The sequence below is a fragment of the Carassius carassius genome, chromosome 11, assembly GCF_963082965.1.
Source record: "Carassius carassius chromosome 11, fCarCar2.1, whole genome shotgun sequence".
In the NCBI taxonomy this organism is placed as follows: Eukaryota; Metazoa; Chordata; class Actinopteri; order Cypriniformes; family Cyprinidae; genus Carassius; species Carassius carassius.
This window is the reverse complement of record NC_081765.1, coordinates 6,097,887-6,121,658: the sequence shown is the minus strand read 5'-3', so window position 1 is coordinate 6,121,658 and position 23,772 is coordinate 6,097,887. Positions and strand designations below refer to the sequence as shown.

Here is a 23,772-nt window from a genome sequence, read left to right as displayed (position 1 = left end):
TGCATAACGGTGACAATAAAAAGATGAATTCATGTATTCCTATGCCTATTATATTATAGAATGCATATTATAAACTTTCCAAAGTTTTGCTACCTTTATATATATATATATATATATATATATATATATATATATATATATATTAAACTAAATATATTAGTTGTAATAAAAATCCCTTTGATGAAAATGGCCAAATTTGAAGAAACCGAACACCTCCGGGACCGGAAAACTAACACGAAGCGCCCGTGATGTGCGTGTCTAAGGAGAAAGCCGGGAGGGGCAGGTTTGAAGACTGAACTTCTGCTGACCGACGCCAGTTAATGTTACACTAACATCATACTGTACTTTCGACTGGAGTTGACTTGGCTTCTTCGTCTCGCTTCTCCTGGTCTGAGCTTTACGTCTCGTTGAACTCAATATGACGGCAATAAAAATCAGGGTAATTCCTTTATGTATTTTAAATGTTTAGGCTATTTGACGTTTATGTTATTCTTTAGAGTGGAATCATTCATTTACTTGGGATGAAAAGGTAAGATAAGCTACTATAATATTCAGCGCCTAGACTAAAAATGAAGCGTTGTTTACTGGTTGTGAGAAGGGAAAAGTTAGTTTTTTGCAGAAAAAAACGTATAATATCCTATATGAGTTAAACAGATTGAAAACAATTGAATTTTCCAGCAGTCTAGCAGTGTTCAGTCTTCAGAAAGGGCATAATCTAAGTGGCCAGCAGGATCTGATGTTGATGTATGTGGATCAGATTTCTTCTGATAACTCTTGTTTCTCTCCAGGTCGGGGCTGTTCCACGTGGGAAGTCCACTCCTCTTTTTCTAGACTTATTTTGCCGCGGTCTTATTATCCTGTGTACATTTCTGTCTGTCATCCTCTCATCTATTGCTGTGTGTGATGGTCACTGGCTGCTCGCCGGCCGCCGTATGTTGGGCCTGTGGTATTTCTGCTCACTGGAGGAGCAGCAGGGCTCTGTGTTGGGGTCCCAGAGTTTTAAAGCATCCTCTAACTGCACTAGACACCTGGAGGAGGCAGGGGTGGATGGTCTGGGCGTGGGCTTGGCTGCGTGTCGTTCTGTGATTACTCTGGCTGTGGTCAGTGCCATATTCGGGCTTGAGTTGCTTGTGATGTCACAGGCCAGCGAAGGGAGGGACTCCGGTCAACGCTGGACCCTCGGGGCATGGCTGGTGCTGCTGGCGGGTTTGATGGCTGCCGGAGGGGTCGCAACTTTTGTACTCCTGTTAGGGGCATCTGCAACGCTCTTTGGGTTTACTCTGACCTTCTGGTGCCAGTTCACTGCCACCTTCCTGTTCTTCCTCAATGGAATGGCAGCACGGCACATCCAGCATATTGAACCGCTGCTGCTCAGTGGACATCCTGACAAACTGTAGAAATAAGGCCGACACAAACAATAATCTTTAATACTTGGAGAAGCTGCATAAGAAGCCACTGACGGTTCATCTCAAGCAGCTCTGCTCTGTATCTGCATTCTTTTGCATCAATACAGAGAAGTAATTTTTAAGATTTATAAATAATGAGGAACCTTCTGAAAAGGCCAAATGTACCAATGTTAATATGAAGGAATGTTCCATTATAATTTCTCACAGGTGTTTTACCTGGGTTTTGAATTACACATTGCTTTGCGTTGTGTTTTAGGTTTGGAAGAAATGTCTGTAAACTTGAAAATTAGTGCAGGCCTGGTGTGGAAATAAATGTTTTACTAGTTTGTTTGGTTGTATTTTTATCATAAATACTGCTTTCACAGCAGATTGTTTCATTCTGCCATCTTTTTATTATTATTTTATGTAATTAATATTATTGATGACTAGCAGTTGACAACTTACTCTGACAAACCATGATCTTTAGTTGGTCTTAATATTTTATTTAAGAGAGAATTCTCTCTTTGTCATCATTGAACAGACCATTTTACAGTATTTTTAATACTTAAGGGGATCAGTTAATTTAATAACAATATTTTTATTTTCTTTACAATGTTTTCCCACAACTCGCTATATATTTCACAGCACAATACACGGATAATAGGTGTCCAAGGCATCATCTCAATATTTACACATAGATGAACAAGGGGATGAATTTACCATTGCCAAAACATGAAGATTTCCCACCTCCCAAAACAATTTACGTGCTCAATTTCCTTTAAGGGTGTGTTCACACTTGGCTGAATTGGTTTGATTAAAAAGAAATCTGGTGCGATTGCTCTGTTAGTGTACACTTGAATAAGTGTAAACACTGCCATCAGAACAAGATCCACCTTTTCAGGGTTCTTGGTCCACTTCGTAACAAAGGGCTTTTCCAAATACCCACACTTGCAGTCTTGGCCACTTGAGAGTGCGTGCACACAACAGGAAGTATGTGTGCAAAGAATATCCCAGGTATTAAAAAATCCATACCACTCCAGAACATTGATTGAGGCTAAGTGAATCTCATCATGCATCTTGTTTTGGAAATAAATTGTGAGACTATTTGCTGAAATCTCGCAAGAAGTCATAGAAATTTTTCCCGTGTTAAGTTAAATATTCATAATAAATAGATAGCCTATTACATTTGGTAGTAAAACATAAAGTGGTGCACATTTATTGGCACAAAGAGAAGTATGTTTATTTTGTACAACATTTTTAACTTTTATAAATTAATCAGAAGCAGAACAATTACTAAACTGTGTAATCTATTATAGAGACTACTGAACAGACACTTAGAAGTTTATTTTAAAATACAAAGTACTGAAAATCAAAATAGAGCTCTTGTAAACACTTGCATTTTTACAACACTATAAGTATGTCCATTCAGGTAATAAAAGCTGCATCCGAAACCACATACTTCCCTACTACATAGTAGGTGAAAAACAGTATGTGACTAAAGTAGTATGTCCAATTTCACAATAGAGAAGGCAAAAAAGTATCAGATGACCTTCTACTTCCTGCGTGATTCTGAAGTGTGCATGCAATGGACTCATTACTATCCCATGAGGCCATGGGAGAGATTTATGAATGGCAGTGACGCAATGCAGGAACATTCACGTGACAATGACAACCAGGCGAATGTAGTACAAGAATGCAAAATGTAGTTGAATGTGAGAGTTTGTTATGGCCATGAAGCTTTTCTGTTGGAGTGTGTTGTTTTAGTTGGCCGGAGGGATTGGGTAAATGGGGGATGCATGTGTTATGATTTTAGCTGTTGGATTGTGGCATGAGTGATCTCCGGTGGTGTTGGGTGCTTGAGGTCAGGTGGTCTGTGTGCTGGGACGTGTCAGCAGTGAGACCTGTGTCAGCGGCAGGCCACTGTTACTCAGGGAGCTGTGATGCACCCTGGGATCACCATGGAAATGCTGCTTCAGGCGCCACCGTCTCCATCGTCTTTGGACTTCATATTGTACCTGTCAAAAGTTAAAGGTCAATAGTTGTTAAAATTTACCAGTGAAACGTTAAACAGGACCGTCCTGCTTTGTATGCCTAGAATGGGTTCCGATAATGACAAGTGTGTCTAAAATGTGCAGGAAATGTGTGATGAATTAAACTCAGTCCGTCTCTGGAAAGCATAACCTAAGGTAATTTGATTCCAATTTCAATTCTTTTTAATTCACTCACCTCTCCATTCAAAAAACAGTACAGCAGTGCCACAATAAAGCCCTGTAATATCAAACACAACATGAAACAGAACCAAAAGGCAACGAGGGTTAATTTTATAAAGCCAGAGAGAGTATTAATTACAAAACGTTTTTTAAATGTTCCTGTTCTTGAAGCACATCTAAAGTCTATAAGGTACCGGTATAACCTACTTTACCTGTGTACATACAGTACACTCAAGCTATATTTACTATAAGATGAACATCTACTCCATAACTGTTTATATCGTTGCAAAAATGTAAACTGTAGTATCGCAGAGCTCTATATATAAACTATATATATAATGAACCTAACTTTATCAGCATACATACAGTACCCTCACTTTCTCGGCTGCATGATTGTTTATAGTGCTGCAAATATGTAAACTATATTATCGCATAGCTCTATATATAAACTAGTACATATATTAAATCCAAATTCATCCACAAACACTACACTCACGTAAAGCAATATATATTATATAGCAAATCTCAACTGCCTGTTTTTATCATTTCATTGTAAAAGGTTACCATTTTACCCCACTCCTTATAAAGTTGGATATGTAAGAATATTCCAACTTTATCAGCATACAGTACATACACTACACTAATGTAAAGCGATATAAAGTATACAATACAGAAAATATCAAGTGACAGATTTTTTTGTAACAAAATGTATATACAGTATGCATAAATGTATGTGCGAACAAAAAGTTGTATACATATACACCCAGAGCGATATACTGTATAGCATATCTCAACTGCTTGATTGCTTGCATAATCACAAAATGTAAATGATCTCTTATCCATAAGCTTGAATCTGCCAAATGAGCCATAAGCTATGAAGATATAATAAACATCATGAATATCTGTAAAACTACTTTGAAACAAATGAGTGTGTATGAAGGAGAGATGTTGTGTTGTACATCATTACCTGTGTGGATGCTAATGCTAGCTCAATAACATTCCAGATTTTGAAGGTTAGCACGCTCACTCTATCAGGGAAAAAGGCAAAGAGCACATACTGCAGTCCAAACAGCGACACTAAGAGAAATGTAGATTTCGCCAGCTTCCTACACAACAAAAATGGATGAGTAAGAGTTCTACATCTGTTTTACACACTCGCTTATTTTTCAATCATATAAAACTGGACGGTGTAATTTCTGTGACCCTTGCCGTACAAATTAAAAAAAAAAAAAAAAAAAAAAAAAAAAAAGAGGAGAAAATTACTTTCCATAAAAGGCATTTTATTTTTGTCACTGTCATTATTTTTGCAGGTCAGTTTGTTATCACTCAAACGTGTTATTTTCTCTCACCTGTGATGACTGATTTCATTTCCATGCATGTCAGGAGCTTTCAGTTTAGCCACTAATGTCCGTATTATACTCAGAAAAAACAGCATGTTTACCTGAAAGACAGTTCCCTTGAGATAATTAAAATAACTATTCATTGTTCCATAAGCTGTTGGATATTTCAAAAAATATTATAAACATGGCATGACAGTATTATGAATAATTCTTTAAGAACATTGTAAACAGAGACATTTGAAAGTAAAAAAATAAGTGTTTAAATCTGAGAGAATAGGCCAGAAGCTGGCCAAATCAAACTGAACTGAAAAGTTTACTTACTGTGATAAAAATGATGACTGGAACTCGCAGTATCCACCATATCCAGCCATGATCTCTCGTCTCCCAGCATCTGACAGCACACACACAAAACATACTGTGTTCTCATGCACAGCCATGCTGGTTTAAAATAGCCTCTCTTACATAATACCAATATAATAAATAATCTTTTGTCGTTGTCCAAATGAGGTTGGTATAAACAAAGAAAGTCCCCCAAGAGAACAGACTTAAAATAGTATAATACTTTTACCCACTATTTTTGAATGTTTATGAACATACCCTTCATCCTGGTGCAGGTATTTGGCCAAACTCCAGCTGATAATAATGATCATTGGGATCCCTGTGGGAACATAATTAAGCTTTAATTGTATATCAGGAATTTGCATTCCCTTTATTTTCATTTGTATCCATGCAAATGCAGGAAAAATGCAATGATATTTCTCTGTATTTGTTTTTTTACTGTTCAAGTTTACATGAATTCTGACAAGTGAAACTGTTTTTGAACTCTGAGATGAAATCAAACAAAATAAATTTGTTTGGTAGTAGTTCAGTAGAAGTTTAGAAGAATATGAACAAAAATTTGGTAACACTTTATAGGGTCTCTTAACTAGTTGCTTATTTTTAATTAATCAATGTCGTTGTTCATCTTAAATGTTCTGAATTAAATGATTATGCCTAGTTCAAGACTTCACAATTCACTCGGAGCACAGAACAAGCAGACATGGAGATAGCTTCAAACCACAGTCTTTAATTATCAATTCACAAGGGCAACGTTGGAGACACAGCAACATATGAAAGGACGTCCAGAACTGACAAAACTAACTAAATGAACAAGACCTTAAATACACAGACAATTGAGGGAGTAATGACTAGACACACCTGGAATCAAATTAACAATCAACAAGAGAAAGAAACTGGGTCACAGGGAGCAAAAACACAGTCCATAACTCTGACATAATGCCCCCTCCCAGAAGTTAGGTCCTCGCGCCATAGTAACAACAGAATGGGGGGCACGGGTGGGTACTAAGCAGTAGGTTCCAGAGGAGGACGGATATACGGGAGGAGGATGACTGGTGGAGACCACGGAGGAGACAGGAGGGGCTTGGAGCAGGAGGAGTCCAGCTGGACCTAGTCTACAGCCATGATGTCGACACACATGGTGGAGCCGACAGAGGAAGGAGCCATGGAGGAGGAGCCCAAGGCAGAGAGCCAATGAGCCAGGGGCAGTGTTGTAGTTGAGTCACCAACTGTCGAGTCTGAGTCGAGCCTCAAGTCCCAGTGTTCGAGTTCGAGTCCGAGTCCAAGTCCAAGTCCAAGTCACCAAAGAAGATTCTGAGTCGAGTCACCATTACCAGAGTTCGAGTCCGAGTCGAGTCTCGAGTCCAGTATTGGAAAAGATTTTAAGTTTTTTTTGAGGAAACAATAGCAACCAACTGAGTTGGTAGGGATTAAAGTCCATTATATGAAGAAAACATCCTGAAATGTTTTCCTTAAAAAACATAATTTATTTTCCACTGAAGAAAAATAGCCATAAATATCCTGGATGGCATTGGGAGGATTAAATGATTAGGAAATGTTCATTTTTGTGTGAACTAATCCTTTAACACTGTATTACAGAAATACACTCGGCGAAAAAAAAAACGTGCATATTACAGGACACTGTATTTTAAAGATACTTAAAACATAAAAATCAATACAATATGCCGAGAGAGAGAGAGAGAGTGTGTGTGTGTGTGTGAGAGAGAGAGAGAGAGAGAGAGAGAGAGAGAGTGTTTGTGTGTGAGTGACCGAGTGATTTATCGTGAGTGCGTTTTTAAGAGTTCAAGTGTGTGACGGCACGCGACTGGTCAGAAAGCAATGTGTTTATTATCATATATGCATTAGTCACTAATAGTTTTTTTAAAAGCTAACGTTAGCCAATGGAAAGCATTTTACTTACTTTTCTGGGTGCATCCGTGACAGGTGTCTGTTAAAGTTTGAAGTTGTCCCAGTCTTTTCCCCGATTGTGCGATTACACACACAACATTTAGCGCTGCTCTTTCCGGCATTAGATGCAAAATTCGTGTAGGCAAAGTTCACGATCCATATTTTCCAAATGTAAACATTTAGCCCGCGAATCATGCACGAGCGTAAAGTGAGTGACGTCAGTGAGTGTCCTGTCAAGCAAAGAGAGCGAGCGGTAGCAGTGTCTGTGAGGGAAAAAATAGATCCCGGTCGGTCTTGGGCACGAAACAGGAAAAGTGTAACACCTTATATAATTTTTTTTATATAACATATTTAGTCAAAAACAACGTGATGAATGCTCAAGTCCGATTTTATATATCCTCGAGTCCGAGTCCAAGTACGAGTCATCAGTCCGCGAGTCCAAGTCGAGTCACGAGTCCAGAGAATGGAGTCTCGAGTCGGACTCGAGTCCAAAGAATAGTGACTCGAGTCGGACTTGAGTCCGAGTCCAGGACTCGTGTACTCCATCACTGGCCAGGGGGATGCCGAGGTCTTTGGCGACCAAGGTGGAGATCCAGAGATCCGAGGCAGAGCCAGAGTGAAGGTGGAGCTGGCGGGAGGAAGGAGCCCAATGAAGCCAGTGGGACTGAGCGATGAGGCGCAGCCAGAGGAGAGGAGTCCAGAGGCGATGGCGGGTCGACGCCCGACCAAGGTGGAGCCGGAGGGACGAGGGAGCCTGGAGGAGCTGGTGGATCCATTGGTGATAGATTGAATCACCTTCTCCCTCTGTGGGCCCAAATGAGCTGTTGATATTGTTCAATTCTTTTTGCTCCGAGATCTTAGATGTAGTGGCCCAATATAAATTTAGGAAACCTAAACTTAATCCAAATCCACGGCTTAATAACTATACTTGTTCTCTAAAGGCAGGAATGCAGGAAGGCTGAACGGAAATAGAGAAAGGATAAGCTACAGGTTTCACTTCAATTTATCAGGCTGCTGTGAGAACTGCAAGGAAAAAAAATTACTTCTCGAGTGTCATTGCACAGAAATATAATGCCCCTGCAGTTATGTTATAGACATCGTTATGTGTTTGAAGCCTACACCTGGTTGTTGCGATGTGGTTCCTTTACACCTTCTTAAGGAGATGGTTGGTGTTGTTGGGCCAAGTATTACTTCTATTGTCAACATTAGTCTTCATAATGGAGTTGTTCCAACAGGCCTTAAGCAGGCAGTTATTCAGCCACTTATTGAAAAGCCTAATTTAGACCCTATAGAACTGAAGAATTATTGGCCCATCTCAAAACTACAATGTCTATCAAAGGTTTTAGAGAAGGTGGTTTATTCACAGTTAATGTAATTTTTAAGTAGGTATGAGATCTTAGACAAATTTCAGTGCGGTTTAAGGGCAGGTCACAGCACTCAGTCTGCAATTTTAAGAGTGGTTAATGACCTTCGTATAATCAGAGATGCAGGCAACACAGCAGCTCTGATTTTATTTGACTTAAGTGCAGCTTTTGACTCAATAGACCACTTGATTCTTATAAAGCGGTTATCCCATTTAACTTGAATTAGTGGCATGGTTTTAGAGTGGTTCAAGTCTTTTCTGTCAAATAGATCATTCTCTGTAAGGTATGGTAACTTTGTTTCAACGGCAGCGCCTGTTATTTGTTGGGTCCCCCAGGGTTCTGTTATTGGCCCTATTTTATTTTCCTTGCATATGTTGCCCCAGGGCTTAATTTAAAAAAATACAGCATGTCTTACCATTTGTATGCAGACGATACACAGATCTATTTACCTACAGTATGAGAGTGGGAGAGAACAATGGTTCTAATTTGCTATTTGCATGTCTAGAGGAGGTTAAGAGCTGGATGACTCAAAATATGCTTCAGTTGAACCAGAGTAAAACTGAGATTATGTTTTTGGCACTGCCAAAGGATGTTTAGATATGTCCACATATTTGGGTTCATGGTCCAATTATTGCCATGACCAAATAAGGAACTTAGGTGTGGTGTTTGTCCAAGAGCTGAAATTTGACAAGCAGATTAATGCGTTATTATGCGTAAAGAGTTTTTTCCATATTAGGTCTATTGCTCGACTAAAGCCTATTCAGTCAAGGAAAGACTTAGAGAAGGTTATTAATGCCTTTGCTTTTTCCAGTCGGGACTATTGTAAAGTATTGTATGTGGATTGTATATAGGTTATAAACTTATGTTTATCTACCCAGAGAAGGTACAGATCGTTAACATATAGCTAAGGCAATATCACTCTTTCATATAGGGCAATATTACATTTCGGTATGGGGCCATACAGTGAAGATCCTAATGTAAACACTAGAATGTTCAACCATATAATCTTCTTCATTCATTGTTTAACAAACAAACAAAATTATTTATATTCACCTCAGAAAGTGCTTGAACACTTAAGGCACATTAAAAATTACCCCATTTCACGGAATTAAATAACAAAATATCAAGGCAAGTTTTGTTTGTGCTAAATGTTACTAGAGATTTTCTCAGAATGAACACCGTGTCCTTTAGTCTGCTGGTTTTGTGATGATTTTTATTGGATGTATGAAATCAGTTCTCCTTAAGTTCACAAAGGTATCCTATAGCAGAGGAACCACAGACTTAAAAATAAAGGGGGTTTTGCATTGAAGATGCCATAGAAGAACCTTTTTGGTTCCCCAAAGAACCTTTCAGTGAACAGTTCTTCAAAGAACCATGTTATTCTTAATGTAAAGAACATTTTATTAATTTAAAGAACCTTTTGTGCAATGGAAAGGTTCGCTATATCTTTAAATTAACCTTTCTTTTTATGAGTGCAGGTGCAGAGAATGACATGAATTATCAACATTATCCACTAACATTTGGAAACCACAAAGTGTCACAATACTTCCAAGAGAAAGGAACCTACCCCAGCCAAGCAGGATGTACCAGTGCAGACGTTTCTTCTGTGAACGCAGTGAAAGGTTTATGAGGCTGTGAAGATAATGTCCTTCCACCAGCAGCCAGCTGTAGTTTGCCAGGATGCAGTAATTAGACAGGAACAGTGCCACTTTGCAGCCAGGCTGAGGGGAAACCCCGGAAACACATCAGCTAAGAGAGCTTATCTGCACTTTTCTTTATGATGCAGAATATCATGTGTTAATGTGTCGTGTGGTTGTTTATGCATGTGTACCGGATGAGAGTTGCAGTGGTAATACTCCTGTGAGTAATGCAGCGCAGCATCTCTGATGAAGATGAAGATGGCTCTCAGGATGAAGGACAAAAAAAGCTGCATGTGGATAAAATTACGAGTGCAGTGCAGCTTCCTGAAGGAGGGACGGGGGTTGGGATGGAAAGAGATTTAGAGAGAGGATGAGTCATTTTAAACGAATAAAACATACAAAGCGTGTAAATAAAAATGTGTTTAATTCAGTGTGGCATGTGGGATTTTTCTAAACTAGACATTTTCTAAACGCATCCGAATGTAAACGTCTAAAGGTTAAACATCTTCATCATCCCAAAGCCAGCCTGTACAAGTAACTGTAGCGTAGAACTTGGAACACGAATGGCAGAATTCTTTGGCTGATGTCACAGAGTTCAGCAGAGCCACGGTTTAGGCTCAGACAAATTTGCTACGATGTCGGGATACTTTCCATCTTCCGTGTTCTCTGCTCAGAATGAGAGCTATTTTACAACCCGAATTCCGGAAAAGTTGGGACGTTTTTTAAATTTTAATAAAATGAAAACTAAAGGAATTTCAAATCACATGAGCCAATATTTTATTCACAATAGAACATAGATAACGTAACAAATGTTTAAACTGAGAAATTTTACACTTTTATCCACTTAATTAGCTCATTTAAAATTTAATGCCTGCTACAGGTCTCAAAAAAGTTGGCACGGGGGCAACAAATGGCTAAAAAAGCAAGCAGTTTTGAAAAGATTCAGCTGGGAGAACATCTAGTGATTAATTAAGTTAATTGATATCAGGTCTGTAACATGATTAGCTATAAAAGCTTTGTCTTAGAGAAGCAGAGTCTCTCAGAAGTAAAGATGGGCAGAGGCTCTCCAATCTGTGAAAGACTGCGTAAAAAAATTGTGGAAAACTTTAAAAACAATGTTCCTCAACGTCAAATTGCAAAGGCTTTGCAAATCTCATCATCTACAGTGCATAACATCATCAAAAGATTCAGAGAAACTGGAGAAATCTCTGTGCGTAAGGGACCTTTATTGGATGCCCGTGGTCTTCGGGCTCTCAGACGACACTGCATCACTCATCGGCATGATTGTGTCAATGACATTACTAAATGGGCCCAGGAATACTTTCAGAAACCACTGTCGGTAAACACAATCCGCCGTGCCATCAGCAGATGCCAACTAAAGCTCTATCATGCAAAAAGGAAGCCATATGTGAACATGGTCCAGAAGCGCCGTCGTGTCCTGTGGGCCAAGGCTCATTTAAAATGGACTATTTCAAAGTGGAATAGTGTTTTATGGTCAGACGAGTCCAAATTTGACATTCTTGTTGGAAATCACGGACGCCGTGTCCTCCGGGCTAAAGAGGAGGGAGACCTTCCAGCATGTTATCAGCGTTCAGTTCAAAAGCCAGCATCTCTGATGGTATGGGGGTGCATAAGTGCATACGGTATGGGCAGCTTGCATGTTTTGGAAGGCTCTGTGAATGCTGAAAGGTATATAAAGGTTTTAGAGCAACATATGCTTCCCTCCAAACAACGTCTATTTCAGGGAAGGCCTTGTTTATTTCAGCAGGACAATGCAAAACCACATACTGCAGCTATAACAACAGCATGGCTTCGTCGTAGAAGAGTCCGGGTGCTAACCTGGCCTGCCTGCAGTCCAGATCTTTCACCTATAGAGAACATTTGGCGCATCATTAAACGAAAAATACGTCAAAGACGACCATGAATTCTTCAGCAGCTGGAAATCTATATAAGGCAAGAATGGGACCAAATTCCAACAGCAAAACTCCAGCAATTCATAGCCTCAATGCCCAGACGTCTTCAAACTGTTTTGAAAAGAAAAGGAGATGCTACACCATGGTAAACATGCCCCGTCCCAACTATTTTGAGACCTGTAGCAGAAATCAAAATTCAAATGAGCTCATTTTGTGCATAAAATTGTAAACTTTCTCAGTTTAAACATTTGCTATGTTATCTATGTTCTATTGTGGATAAAATATTGGCTCATGTGATTTGAAAGTCTTTTAGTTTTCATTTTATTAAAAATTTAAAAAACGTCCCAACTTTTCCGGAATTCGGGTTGTAATTTTAACTTCTTTTTGTATGATTTACAATTGTTATCACAAACCGAACAAGCACTGGAGGACAGTTTCTCTGTGCTCGAGGATTTCTGTGAGAGCTGCACACTTACTGAGGGTTGATTGTGTGTTGCTTTTAAAAATTAATTGGAATGGTTTATGTGTGTTTAACATGAACTGTAATTTCCTATTTTTTGGGATATGAAAGTTTGTGTAAGTGTATTATTGCTATTTGTTGTTTTTGTTCTTCATTAGCGGTGTTTGCTAAATCGAGTATCCTTAGTATTGTGCATAGGTACTTCACTAACCCAAAATGCCTAACTCAACTCACACTTTTTGATCTATGAACACTATTTTTGTTTAGTAGAATAAAAAACAGGCAAAATAATCATATACAGATATATTTCTGTTTCCACCAGAGAATAAAAAAGGTAATGGCATTTATATTTTTATCTCACAATACAGAATTACAGGATATAAACTCAGAATTGACATTTTTCTCACAATTCTGAATTTCTATCCCGCAATTCTGACTTTTCTCAGAATTTCCGAATTCTGCAGGTATGCTTAAAGTATGTTAAAAGTGGAATTTATGCCATATCTAAAGATCAGAATATATTAAGCTATGTTTGCAAAAATACTTTTTGACGACAGACTTTGGCTCAGGCATTTCAGAATGACCAAAACAATATTTCAGATGCTGTGCAACGAGATGGTTAGTCCAGTTATGTGTTCCATCTCACAAAGTCACGTGGCTTTTTTGATGTGCATCATGGAATTTATTCGGTAAATGTGTTTCCATCGTTGTTTATGTGCATTTTTTCAGTTGCATATTTTTTTAATTTATGTGCTTCTTGGCATTTCAATTCAGCGTTTTTATGCAATAGCCCAAAATACACATAAAAATGCGGATGTAAACATAGCTATTGAAACCTTTTTTTCTTGTGCCTAGTAAAGTGGATTTCATAGGAAATTCTTTTTGTTTTTGATTTTTTTTTCAGACTAAATATGATCAGATTCCAATCGGATATGCACAAAAATTGTATTTGGACTGACAGTCTGAACAATGCAATGCAACCACCCTAGCAGCTACCCCAGCAATACCCTAACAACTGAAAGAACATCTTAGCAACTGCATTTTTTTTGCTGCTCAGTGTTATTATTACACTTGATATGTTCATAATGTGAACACACAGTCTGTTACCTGAACACACACAACACTGTGAGGGCAATGCTGAGTGAGACAAGAGAGACGGCGTATCCCACAGAATACAGGATCTTCACATAAAAGAAATACTCATATGAGACCAGCACCTATGAGACGACAGATCAATTCATATTATGTGACATTTACATTTTAAAGTACTTATTGTGTTTCAGTGAGTGTCTGTGTTACTGGTTCAGTGAAATGAAGACGAGAAGCTATTGTTACGCTGTCCCTTGTACATGCATTTACTGTTTTTTTCTCTTTAACTTGTAATCTGTTCTTAAGTGAAATGTCATGTTTGTTAGTTTCTTCGAAAGCATATGAATATAGAAATGAAGCATAACATGTTTTTCAATAGTACCAAGTCATTGGGAATTTGAAAGCTGTTATTGAGCCCATGGGCACAGGCGAGTTCGTATGAGGGAAAGATTTCAGACCAGCCATTCTCAGTGCAGTTTTTCATCACAGCTCCTGTGGACAACAAACATGAGACAAACAACAGACAACGAAATTACAGGCCTGTCCAACAGTTTATCCATTATCCGTTAAGTCCGTAATCATATACAGCTCCCATAATCATTCATTGTGTTGTTAATTTTCACTATAAATAAAGTCTGCTTTATCATATTTGATACATGAATTTCTAACATGATCAAAACTTGCTGAGAAAGCTGCTCACAATCTACTACATGCCTTCTGTCATCTGACTGCTATAGTTCAGACATTTCAGCAAGTAAAAGGACTTTAAGTATAATTGTAAAGGTTGGGGTTCATTTGCTGTGAAATCTTTACAGATTTTTATAAAGTAAACTTAAGAAAGACGTTTATATTGTTAATAATATTTCAAGTTGAACACTTACTGGACTGAAGCAACTAAGGTTTACTTTATTTTTTAATACATATTTTTGAGAAAAATCTTGTTTAAATGTATCAAATATGATCAATCAGGCTTTTGAGAAATGTTTATTTGTTTACCTCTCAATCATCGTTGTATTGCATTGTTATATTGTCACTATATGAGTCATAAAAGTCTGTTGTATCAAATATTACACAAAAAAAGACACATGCAATTTTGTTTGTGTTGTTTTCAATATTGTCTAAAGGTTCAATAAACTAATTCATTGTTTCAATAAACAATTAATTATTTGAAAGATTTTCCGGACTTATTATTATTTTTTTATTTTTTCAGGCTTGATGGGTTTAACAATACTGAATTCACAAATACAAAAGCTTGTATGTAAAAACTGCACGTATGTATGCACCTGACCTTTGACCCGAAGGAAATTGGGGCACGGCCGAGACACAGTCTCTCCCACTTCAGCATGAGGCCAACAGTTCAGATCATCCCATAAAGCACTGCAACCTGAAGGTGGAGAACAACAGAATTAAGAGTGAATCTGAACAGTGTGATAACTGCAAACATATTATGCTATTATATCTTTCATATCTAATTATTGCTCTACTAAAGTACTAAAATGTAAAATCCTGAAAATGTTGTGAGCAGACTTTTCTATACGTGTGAGTAGTGTTTTTTTACATTTGTGTGTGCATAGTGATTTGCCTCCGTGCACAAAACAGTGCCCATAAAGGAATGGGTTACTGACTCTGATAGAGATTAATGTGACTGGCCTGCACAAAACCCAGACCTGAACCCCACTGAACACCTTTGTGATGAACTGGAATGGTGACTGTGAGCCATGAGCACAGAGCCAAACAGCATTCAAATGAGCTGAAACAGCTAAAAATAATATTATTTATTTACAGATGCAAACATGTATGTATGATGTAGCCTAAATTTAAAAGTGTTTCTACAACAACATTTCATGTTCAGTTCAATGTGTTACAAGAAAGTTTCTTTGTAATTTGGTGTAAATACTACAAATATTTCACAGTGATGCTTGAATAAAGAAGCTACTATAAGTAGGAGAATAGTAGAAGCTGTTAAAGGTGACCATATGTCTGTTAATGTTAATGTAGGTGTCCATAAAGGTGTTCTTATACCGCTTTTCAGATTTGATAAGATTACGGAATGATCATTATGTCCTCAAATTAAGATTAAGATGGGGTGGTGTTGGCACAGTGGATAAGACACATGCCTTTGGTGTGAGAGACCCGGGTTCGAATCCACTGTGAGACACCAATGTGTCCCTGAGCAAGACACTTAACCCCTAGTTGCTCCAGAGGCGTGCGACCTCCGACATATATAGCAATTGTAAGTTGCTTTGGATAAAAGCGTCAGCTAAATGAATAAATGTAAATGTAAAAGATTCATAAATGCTCCGGTTACCGCCATAACCTCAGTTCCCTGAGATAAGGGAACGAGCATTGTGTATGGGAAACTTCTATTTACACTGGTTTTGAAGCCTGATTGTCCACATTTGTGTAGCTGCACCAACAAATGGTACTCTAGCCTGACTTAATAGGCGTGGCCGACCTCTATATAAGTCGGCTCAGAGCATCATTTAATCAGAATCATTCAACTGAAGCGACAGTCATCGATTCGCATGCAGCCTGTAGCATGGCAAGTGACAATGCTCGTTCCCTTATCTCAGGGATCCGAGGTTACATCAGTAACCGGAGTGCTGTAGATGTCTAAAAATAGAATTTTTACAAAAGGATGGCGAGACCAACCAGCGTCCACGGGTGTGCCAGGGTGAGCCTGTGCCACCCACAGTGGCAGCTGGCACACCTAAAAATACATGCAGAATTATTTTTTATAGTCTCAATAAAAAATGTTTACTAAACTTGGGCTATTGTTTTTTAGTAAGAAAATATATATATTTAAATCAACCCTTTCACGCGTAAATTACAAATATTTTAACTGACCCCTCGTTTCCATGGCGACGCATCATGATTGTCATAACTGGTAACTGGTAGCCCTTTACAGCAGCCTCCAAAGCAGACAAAAAATAGCTGCTCTGATCGTCTGAAAAGACCAAAGCGTTCAATATACACTCTAAGCGCCCTAACCAGGCAGAGTGGATTGGGACCCTGCTCACTGTCCAGAGTGGGGAGCATTATAAGGATAATTATCTGGGCTCTAAATGGAAATGAGAGAACCTAGGCTCATAACCTTGTCTTAGCTGGAGGATGAACTTACAGTCACAAGGCCCAACATCCAGACAGAAAGCACTGATTGACAGTACTGGCAGGTCACCCACTCGCTTAACCGACACTAATGCCAAAATGAGGGCAGTCTTAAGCAGCATGGGCCACAGATTTGCCGAATGGAGCGGCTCAAAGGGAGGAGTCCTTAGGGGCCCTCGGGACTATGAACAAGTCCTATTTGGCACAGTCGGAGGACTAGGAGGATTCAATCCCTGGACGCCCTTCAAGAACTTAATGACCAAGTTGTTTCTGCTGACTGACTGGCTAGCTTCAAGGGAATGATTCGCTGCGATAGGTGCCACATAAACTTTGAGCATGGAAAGGGCACACTCATTGTCCAACAACTCCTGCAAAAAAGTCTGCACTTGGGACACATCACAAGAAACAGGGCCAAGCTTTGTGCTTCCCACCAGTCACAGAAGACTGACCATTTAATCTCATAGACGGTGCTCTAGCCTCTGAAATGGTGTCTATTTGGGAGCTGCATAGGCTTCCATCGGGGCTCCAGACATGAAGGCTCCACAGCTCTGTCTGGGGGTCCAAATCATGCCCCATCCACAAGGAGACGGAGCTTTCCCCAATCCGATCTTTTTTTACCTCGTCTCAAGAAATATCCGCGTCCACACGAAACCCAAACGATGTAGAATACATGCCAGACCAGCATGTGGTGCTGTAATTCTGCCACAGCGATACACTTAAAACGGAGAAGAAGACATAGACTATGCTCATAAACCTTACGTGTGGTACACAAACGAACCTGAAACAATACATTTATTAATCTGTGTTAATGTAAGTTAATAAAAAGACAATCGTTCAGTGTTTTTTCATGTTTTTGTTGCTGTTACGTGACATAGCCGTGTCTGACTAGGGGCGAAACGTGGGCTGATGACTTCATCGTTTCAGAACATATACGGATTTGCCATCCAGACGAAAACGCAAAGGCGGGGTTTTCAAATTTATCCACTCTGGGACTCGTTTTCAAAAAACATTGGTTTCACTCTTCCAAAATGCCGGATCCGTGTGGACAAAACGCCTATCCGATAAAAATTTTGGTATTCACAGAAACGTGTCTCCGTGTGGATGGAAAAAAGAAAAATCTCGGACGGAAACCCTCAATTTGTTGTTTACCTCTCAAACGTGATTGGATTGTGCAGGCGCCACTGATTGGGACAGCTTATCAGCAATCACCTTCAGCTTTCCGCCAAAGACTTCATGACATTTGATTGAATTTAAGCAAGTATAGGTCCCATCTATCCTATTTCGTTTTATTGTAAATATACAGAGGGGAAAATTGCAGTAGCCATGGTCAGCTGACTGAAGTTATCAAGTACGCTGCTGTTTACAGATTTACCGGATTTGCGTCGTCGCGGACATCACACTCCCGAGTAGAAGGCACAAAGTCTGAAATACAGAGGATGCACGTCCAAAATCAGCGTACTTTGTATTGAGAAACGCGTGCAGAACTACGTCACCAGTCTGTTTGCCTAATCTTCCTGGTACTTTACACCGCGGTGGAAACGCAGAAAGCAACAGGTCTGGAGGGAAATAAGTTCCTAGGGGAAAAAAGTTCCTGGTACAAATGTTCCGGGTAATTTCGGTGGAAACGTGGCATATGTCGCTAGGAAACTTGCTCAGAAATATCCCCTTTTATTGTGCCAGATAGCCGCAGGGGAAGGCTTCTGGCTTCATCCTTTGCCGGGGTTCTTCAATGGTGGCGAGCTGCAGCATGAGCTTCTTCCTTCCTCTTTTGCGTCGTAGTCCAGAATCAGCGAAGACATTATCCTCATCATTGAAGGAGAATATTCTGATGACGCTGTACTACAGGACTGTTTTGATCACGTAGACTGGGACATGGGACTGGGACAGAGAGTGCACCCGCGGCTGCTGCAGAAGATGTGAGTGCACTCACCGTCTCTGTCACGGATGTAGCGATCCTTCCGACGGGTGAATATCTGTGCAAGGCTGCGGGTCCTGGTGGCATCCCAGGCCCTGTGCTCTGAGCATTTGCATTCCAACTAGCTGGTGTTTACACAGATACTTTCAACCTCTCCCTCTGTCTGTCTGTGGTTCCCTCATTCTTCAAAAAATCCACCATTGTGCCCATACCAAAGAAAAATAAAATCACATGCTTAAATGACTGGAGGCCTGTTACTATTATCTTCAGCAAGTGTTTTGAGAGACTCATCAGAGACTAAATCTGCTGTGTTCTGCCTGCCTCACTGGATCCGCTACAATTTGCATATCGTAGCAAACGTTCTACAGATGCTGCTATTGCTTTCAACCTACACACTGCTTTTTCCCACCTGGAGAACAAGAACACCTATGTGAGAATGCTGTTTGTGGACTACAGCATTTAACACCATAGTGCCTGCCACACTTGTTGCGAAGCTCCAGACTCTGGGACTAAACAGATCTCTGTGCAGCTGGATCCTGGACTTCCTGACAGTCAGAAGTCAGGTGGTAAGAATAGGTAACAATACTTCATCCCTGCTGACCCTCAACACTGGTGCTCCTCAGGGCCGTGCCCTCAGCCCACTACTGTACTCCCTGTACACACATGACTGGGCAGCCACACACAGCCCCAACGTCATCGTCAAATTAGCTGACGATACAACGGTGCTAGGCCTGATCACCGACAACGATGAGACGGCCTACAGAAAGGAGGTGAGCACCCTGACTAAATGGTGTCAGGAGAACCATCTCTCACTCAAGAGCAAGGAGCTGGTGGTGGATTTCAGGAAACAGAGCAGAGAACACACACCCATCCCCATTGAAAAGACAACTGTGGAGCGGGTAAGCAGCTTTAAGTTCCTTGGCGTTGACATCAGTTAGAGTCTCACCTGGTCTACACACACTACAGTGCTGAAGAAGGCACTTCAGTACCAGTGTAAAGAGTGGTTTTCCCATAGACAAAGTGAAAGAACATTTGAAAGGGAATTAGATCAATGACATTTTACTAGCATTAATACCCTATTATAGTTTTATTTATATTTTGAAAGGTTTTTACTTTTTTTTTTTTTTTTTTTTTTTTAGGTTTTAAATAATTTGTCAGTAATAAAGTATTTTGGTTGTGTATTGTTATCATTGGTATTATTTTTTTTATATATGTCTATATTATTTATTTACATTTTATTTTATTTTTAGTTTAGATTTTAGTAGTTCAACTAAACATGTAGACATGTTGCAACTAACTAAAATGTTAAAAAAAGGAATTTGCTTTCAGCTAAAGTTTTTATGTATCTTTATCTTTTTACGTTCTTCCTTGAACTTGTTTTTTGTTCTCTCTCTTGCTCTCTCTCTATCTCTCTGATGAATGGCACAGTCTTTCTCTTCTATTGCCCCTTTTGCTGTCTCTTGCTCTCTCAGTCTGATTAATGACAGGAAAAGTTGCTTGGAGTTGTAAATCTTTTTCGGTTTCTCCAGTGAAATATGGAGAGGAGAGGTTGTGAGGACCAAAAGAGATCTGTACAGCGTTGCAATGTTATTGTGATGTGGCTGTGTTGACAGGCCTGTATTGACTGTTTCCTGTGCATGTAAGGACAGACAATATTTTGAGAAAGGATTTATGCTTACAGAGTGAGAAACTTTAAGGCCTGTTCACGCAGACAGTTTTATTGTCGAGGGTCTGAGAGTGGTTCTTCCTGCTGATGAAGGGTATTCCATAAAGCAGATTATGTGAAAGTTAAGTTCACGGGTAAGTTAGCTCATATAACCTTAATAACTAGGTATATTGATAATATATATATATATATACCTTATATATATATATGAGGTAACTGCTGGCGTATGTACAGTAAGTCTCTCTGAATGTAACCACCACTGCCCAGTAGGTGGGATTATAAACTAAGAAAGCACACTGCAATTACACAAGAGAAGAAGAAAGAAGATGGTCATTTCTTCTTAGCTTTTGACTGTTTTCATGATGACTCTTGAATTCAATGCTGTGTTGAGAACAGAGTCTTGCTCTGTGGCCATAAGTGTGGGTGCTTGAAGAGGTCCTACTGTAAGTTTCCAACTCTGGGTTGACCTAACTAACTCAAGACAGCATCTTTGGAACTGATAGATAACCACGTGTAAGCAAGGTTTAAATTTATCAACTGAGTGTTTGAGGATTTTTGTGATGAAAAATGATAAGTTAACCTGGACATGTACCTGGAAACAAGTTAACATTTTAGGACTTTTGTGTTTCATCTTCCTGAAGCCAAGGTTTGTTTTTATGTTGTTGTTGTTTTTGGTTAAATGCCAGGAAAATGTCTGCGTTTAACACAAGCTCAAGATATTTTAACATCTTAATCTACAACATAAAATACAGCAGTAATGCCACCTTGTGATTTTTTTTAAAGCTTTTTACTTGTTTTGAAAAAGGAGGTTGCTAACAAGTGTCTAAATGGCATTACAGAGGTTTTCAGGGACATTAAACATCATCATGTAAAAATTCTGTGGTGTAGTTCATTTATAGCCTATGTGTAGCTTTTAACTTAGGGCGATTGTATTTAGGCTTCAAAATTCATAAAAGTTGTGTTCATTTATGAAGATTACCATGATGAACAAAAAGTGCAAGAATCATAAACTTTTGTTGGTCACAGAGCTTATTTTCCGCAATAATGCAATAAAAAAAAAAATCCTTTTGTCAAGGGAACCAGGGTGATGTGAACTTCAGTGTTTAACTACAAAAATACGTCATCACTGCAGAGCTCTACAGCATTGCTGCTTATTTGCATAAAGATAAATTCTTCTCAACTTTGACACATTGCTGGACATGCCAACATTACATCATTACACTGTAAATCACCAACTGTCATTGAATCTGGTCGCTTTTTCGTTCCAAGGAACTGAATGTGTAAACAGGGCATTAGAGTTTATGAGACTGTCACTTGAACACACATAGACCCTCTCAACTAAAAACAACAGACGTGCACTCACATTACATTGTATCCTGAGTGGGCAATAGTTGTGCAGGAGTTAGACCAGCAAGTGTGTGTGTCCTCACTGCGCTGGAGGGCATTATATATCTACAGTATAATCTGATAAGGGCGTGATTTATGGAATATGGATTATGGAGGCCATTCTCTAAACTTCCCTCCTGATATCGCATTACACCTCTTAGGAACACACAAAAACACTTATCATTTTGTATGTCCACATAAACGACAAGTATAAAAGGGCATTAGGTGTCTTGATGTGTATGAAGGAGGCTTGTGGAAAACACTCTAGGATATCAAAAATAGCTGCCCTCTATATGAACTCAATCATCTCATTAGGTGTGTGTGTGTGTGTGTGTGTGTGTGTGTGTGTGTGTGTATGAGAGAGAGAATGACTGTAGTGGCTCGCCTGTGCGTGTGGACCCAGTCTCTGTCAAGTTCTCTTGATAGATGAGGTTGTAGCAGTTTTCCTCCTCTCTGAGTAGCATGAAGTTTAGGTCACATTCTGGAGGAATGGCACACACCTTCACACGCACATATGTATATATTGGTATCGAACAAAAATCTGTACAGCAGACAAACAACTCAAAATAAAACAAGACTTCGACTGAAGTTATGACTTCACTGCCAGGCAAACATTTAGGATAAATAAGTCTCTTATGTTTACCAAGGCTGCATTTATTTAATCAAAAACACTGTAAAAATAGGAATATTTCCGAAGGATCATGTGACACTAAAGACTGGAGTGATGTTGAAAATTCAGCCTTGCATCACAGAAATAAATTAAACTTTTAAATATATTCAAACAGAAAACATTGTAATAATTACAATTATATTTCACAATATTATTGGTTTTACATGTTTGATTGAATAAATGCCTTTGTAAACAGGTAAGACTTCCAAAAACATTTTTTTTACTTTTGACCAGTAGTGTATATATAAAGTACAATGCAATACAGTAATGTATATATATTATAGCCTATGATAAATATTATCATGTTTTTATACTGAAAATAATAGTTTCATAGTTTGACCATATGTTTGTAATAGCAATAGTTAGTAAAATTACACTAACATACATTTATATCGAGGTAGATTTTAATTTGAGACCTGACGATTCTGATAAGTTTTTAATTGAAGTGCTGTCAAACGTTTCTCAACAAATATATCTTGGCCAGAGCAATATAGTTTAATAGCATATGTATATTAGTATGTTTGTTCTTTCATTAATTAATAAACAAATCACAACTTTACAACCTACGTGAAACATGCCTCTCTGTGTTAACTATATATCAGTGAACATTGAATAACCTTTGCATCATAAAACTGTTTCTGCAGTGCGTCGCCTGTATAACAAATTCAACTTTCTGCTCTAAACTCACGTGAGAAGAGGCGCGAAGTAAAGCCGCGAGAGCAACCAGGTGTATAACGGCAGATATCTTCATTTACAAAACGTCTGGCAGCAATATTCTCGGTCTTGTGATGGAAAAATCTCCTGGCGCTCGGTCCCTCCGAGGGAAAGTTTCATCTCCTCTCGCGCATTCCTCGACGCTCGAGCGCAGTGAACGAATGTGCGCGCAACGCGTCCGGTCAGCCCACGTGCGACTGCTGATCCTCCAAAGATCTACCTGACTGTTCCTGCCCTCGGATGCTTGGCTCTCTCAGCACAACCTCTGATTTACTCATAACCATCTGCTGCTCTCTTTTACTGCGCACAGATAAAATATGACTATGAAATGTGGGCTCACTGTGAACCTTCGTGCACTTGATACAGATAAAACAAGATATAATGCACTTTCCCATGAGTGATTGTATAACAGTAATAGCTGGATTCTAATACATCACTATATAGCCTAGGTGGTTGCTAAGGTGTTCTTATGAATTTTCCCACTTTGTCATTGGCTGTTGTAATGTTTCTAAGTTGTTGCTAGGATCCATTCATAAATTGAATTCTGCGATCTTTTGTACCTACAGTCGTGGCCAAAAGTTTTGAGAATTACATAAATATTGGAAATTGGAAAAGTTTTTATAATAGCAATTTGCATATACTCCAGAGTGTTATGAAGAGTGATCAGA

General features: G+C 39.1%; 2 protein-coding genes across 2 annotated transcripts; one reads left to right on the top strand and one right to left on the bottom strand.

Annotated features, from left to right (window-relative positions):
• Positions 1 to 238: 238 nt before the first annotated feature.
• LOC132152679 (voltage-dependent calcium channel gamma-like subunit) lies at positions 239 to 1,732 on the top strand. Its single transcript, XM_059561487.1, has 2 exons — positions 239 to 439; positions 789 to 1,732. The coding sequence occupies exons 1-2, from the start codon at positions 419 to 421 to the stop codon at positions 1,395 to 1,397; spliced, it is 630 nt and encodes a 209-aa protein (XP_059417470.1). The 5' UTR covers positions 239 to 418; the 3' UTR covers positions 1,398 to 1,732.
• Positions 1,733 to 3,078: 1,346 nt separating this feature from the next.
• sctr (secretin receptor) lies at positions 3,079 to 23,311 on the bottom strand. The gene is made up of 13 exons (XM_059561486.1): positions 23,079 to 23,311; positions 22,106 to 22,220; positions 14,934 to 15,029; positions 14,028 to 14,137; positions 13,664 to 13,773; positions 10,375 to 10,507; positions 10,111 to 10,264; positions 5,533 to 5,593; positions 5,257 to 5,326; positions 4,945 to 5,036; positions 4,563 to 4,701; positions 3,612 to 3,653; positions 3,079 to 3,400 (listed from the first exon to the last, which is right to left on the bottom strand). Exons 1-13 carry the CDS (start codon positions 23,139 to 23,141, stop codon positions 3,248 to 3,250), a joined length of 1,338 nt encoding a protein of 445 aa, XP_059417469.1. The 5' UTR covers positions 23,142 to 23,311; the 3' UTR covers positions 3,079 to 3,247.
• Between the last annotated feature and the right edge of the window lie 461 nt (positions 23,312 to 23,772).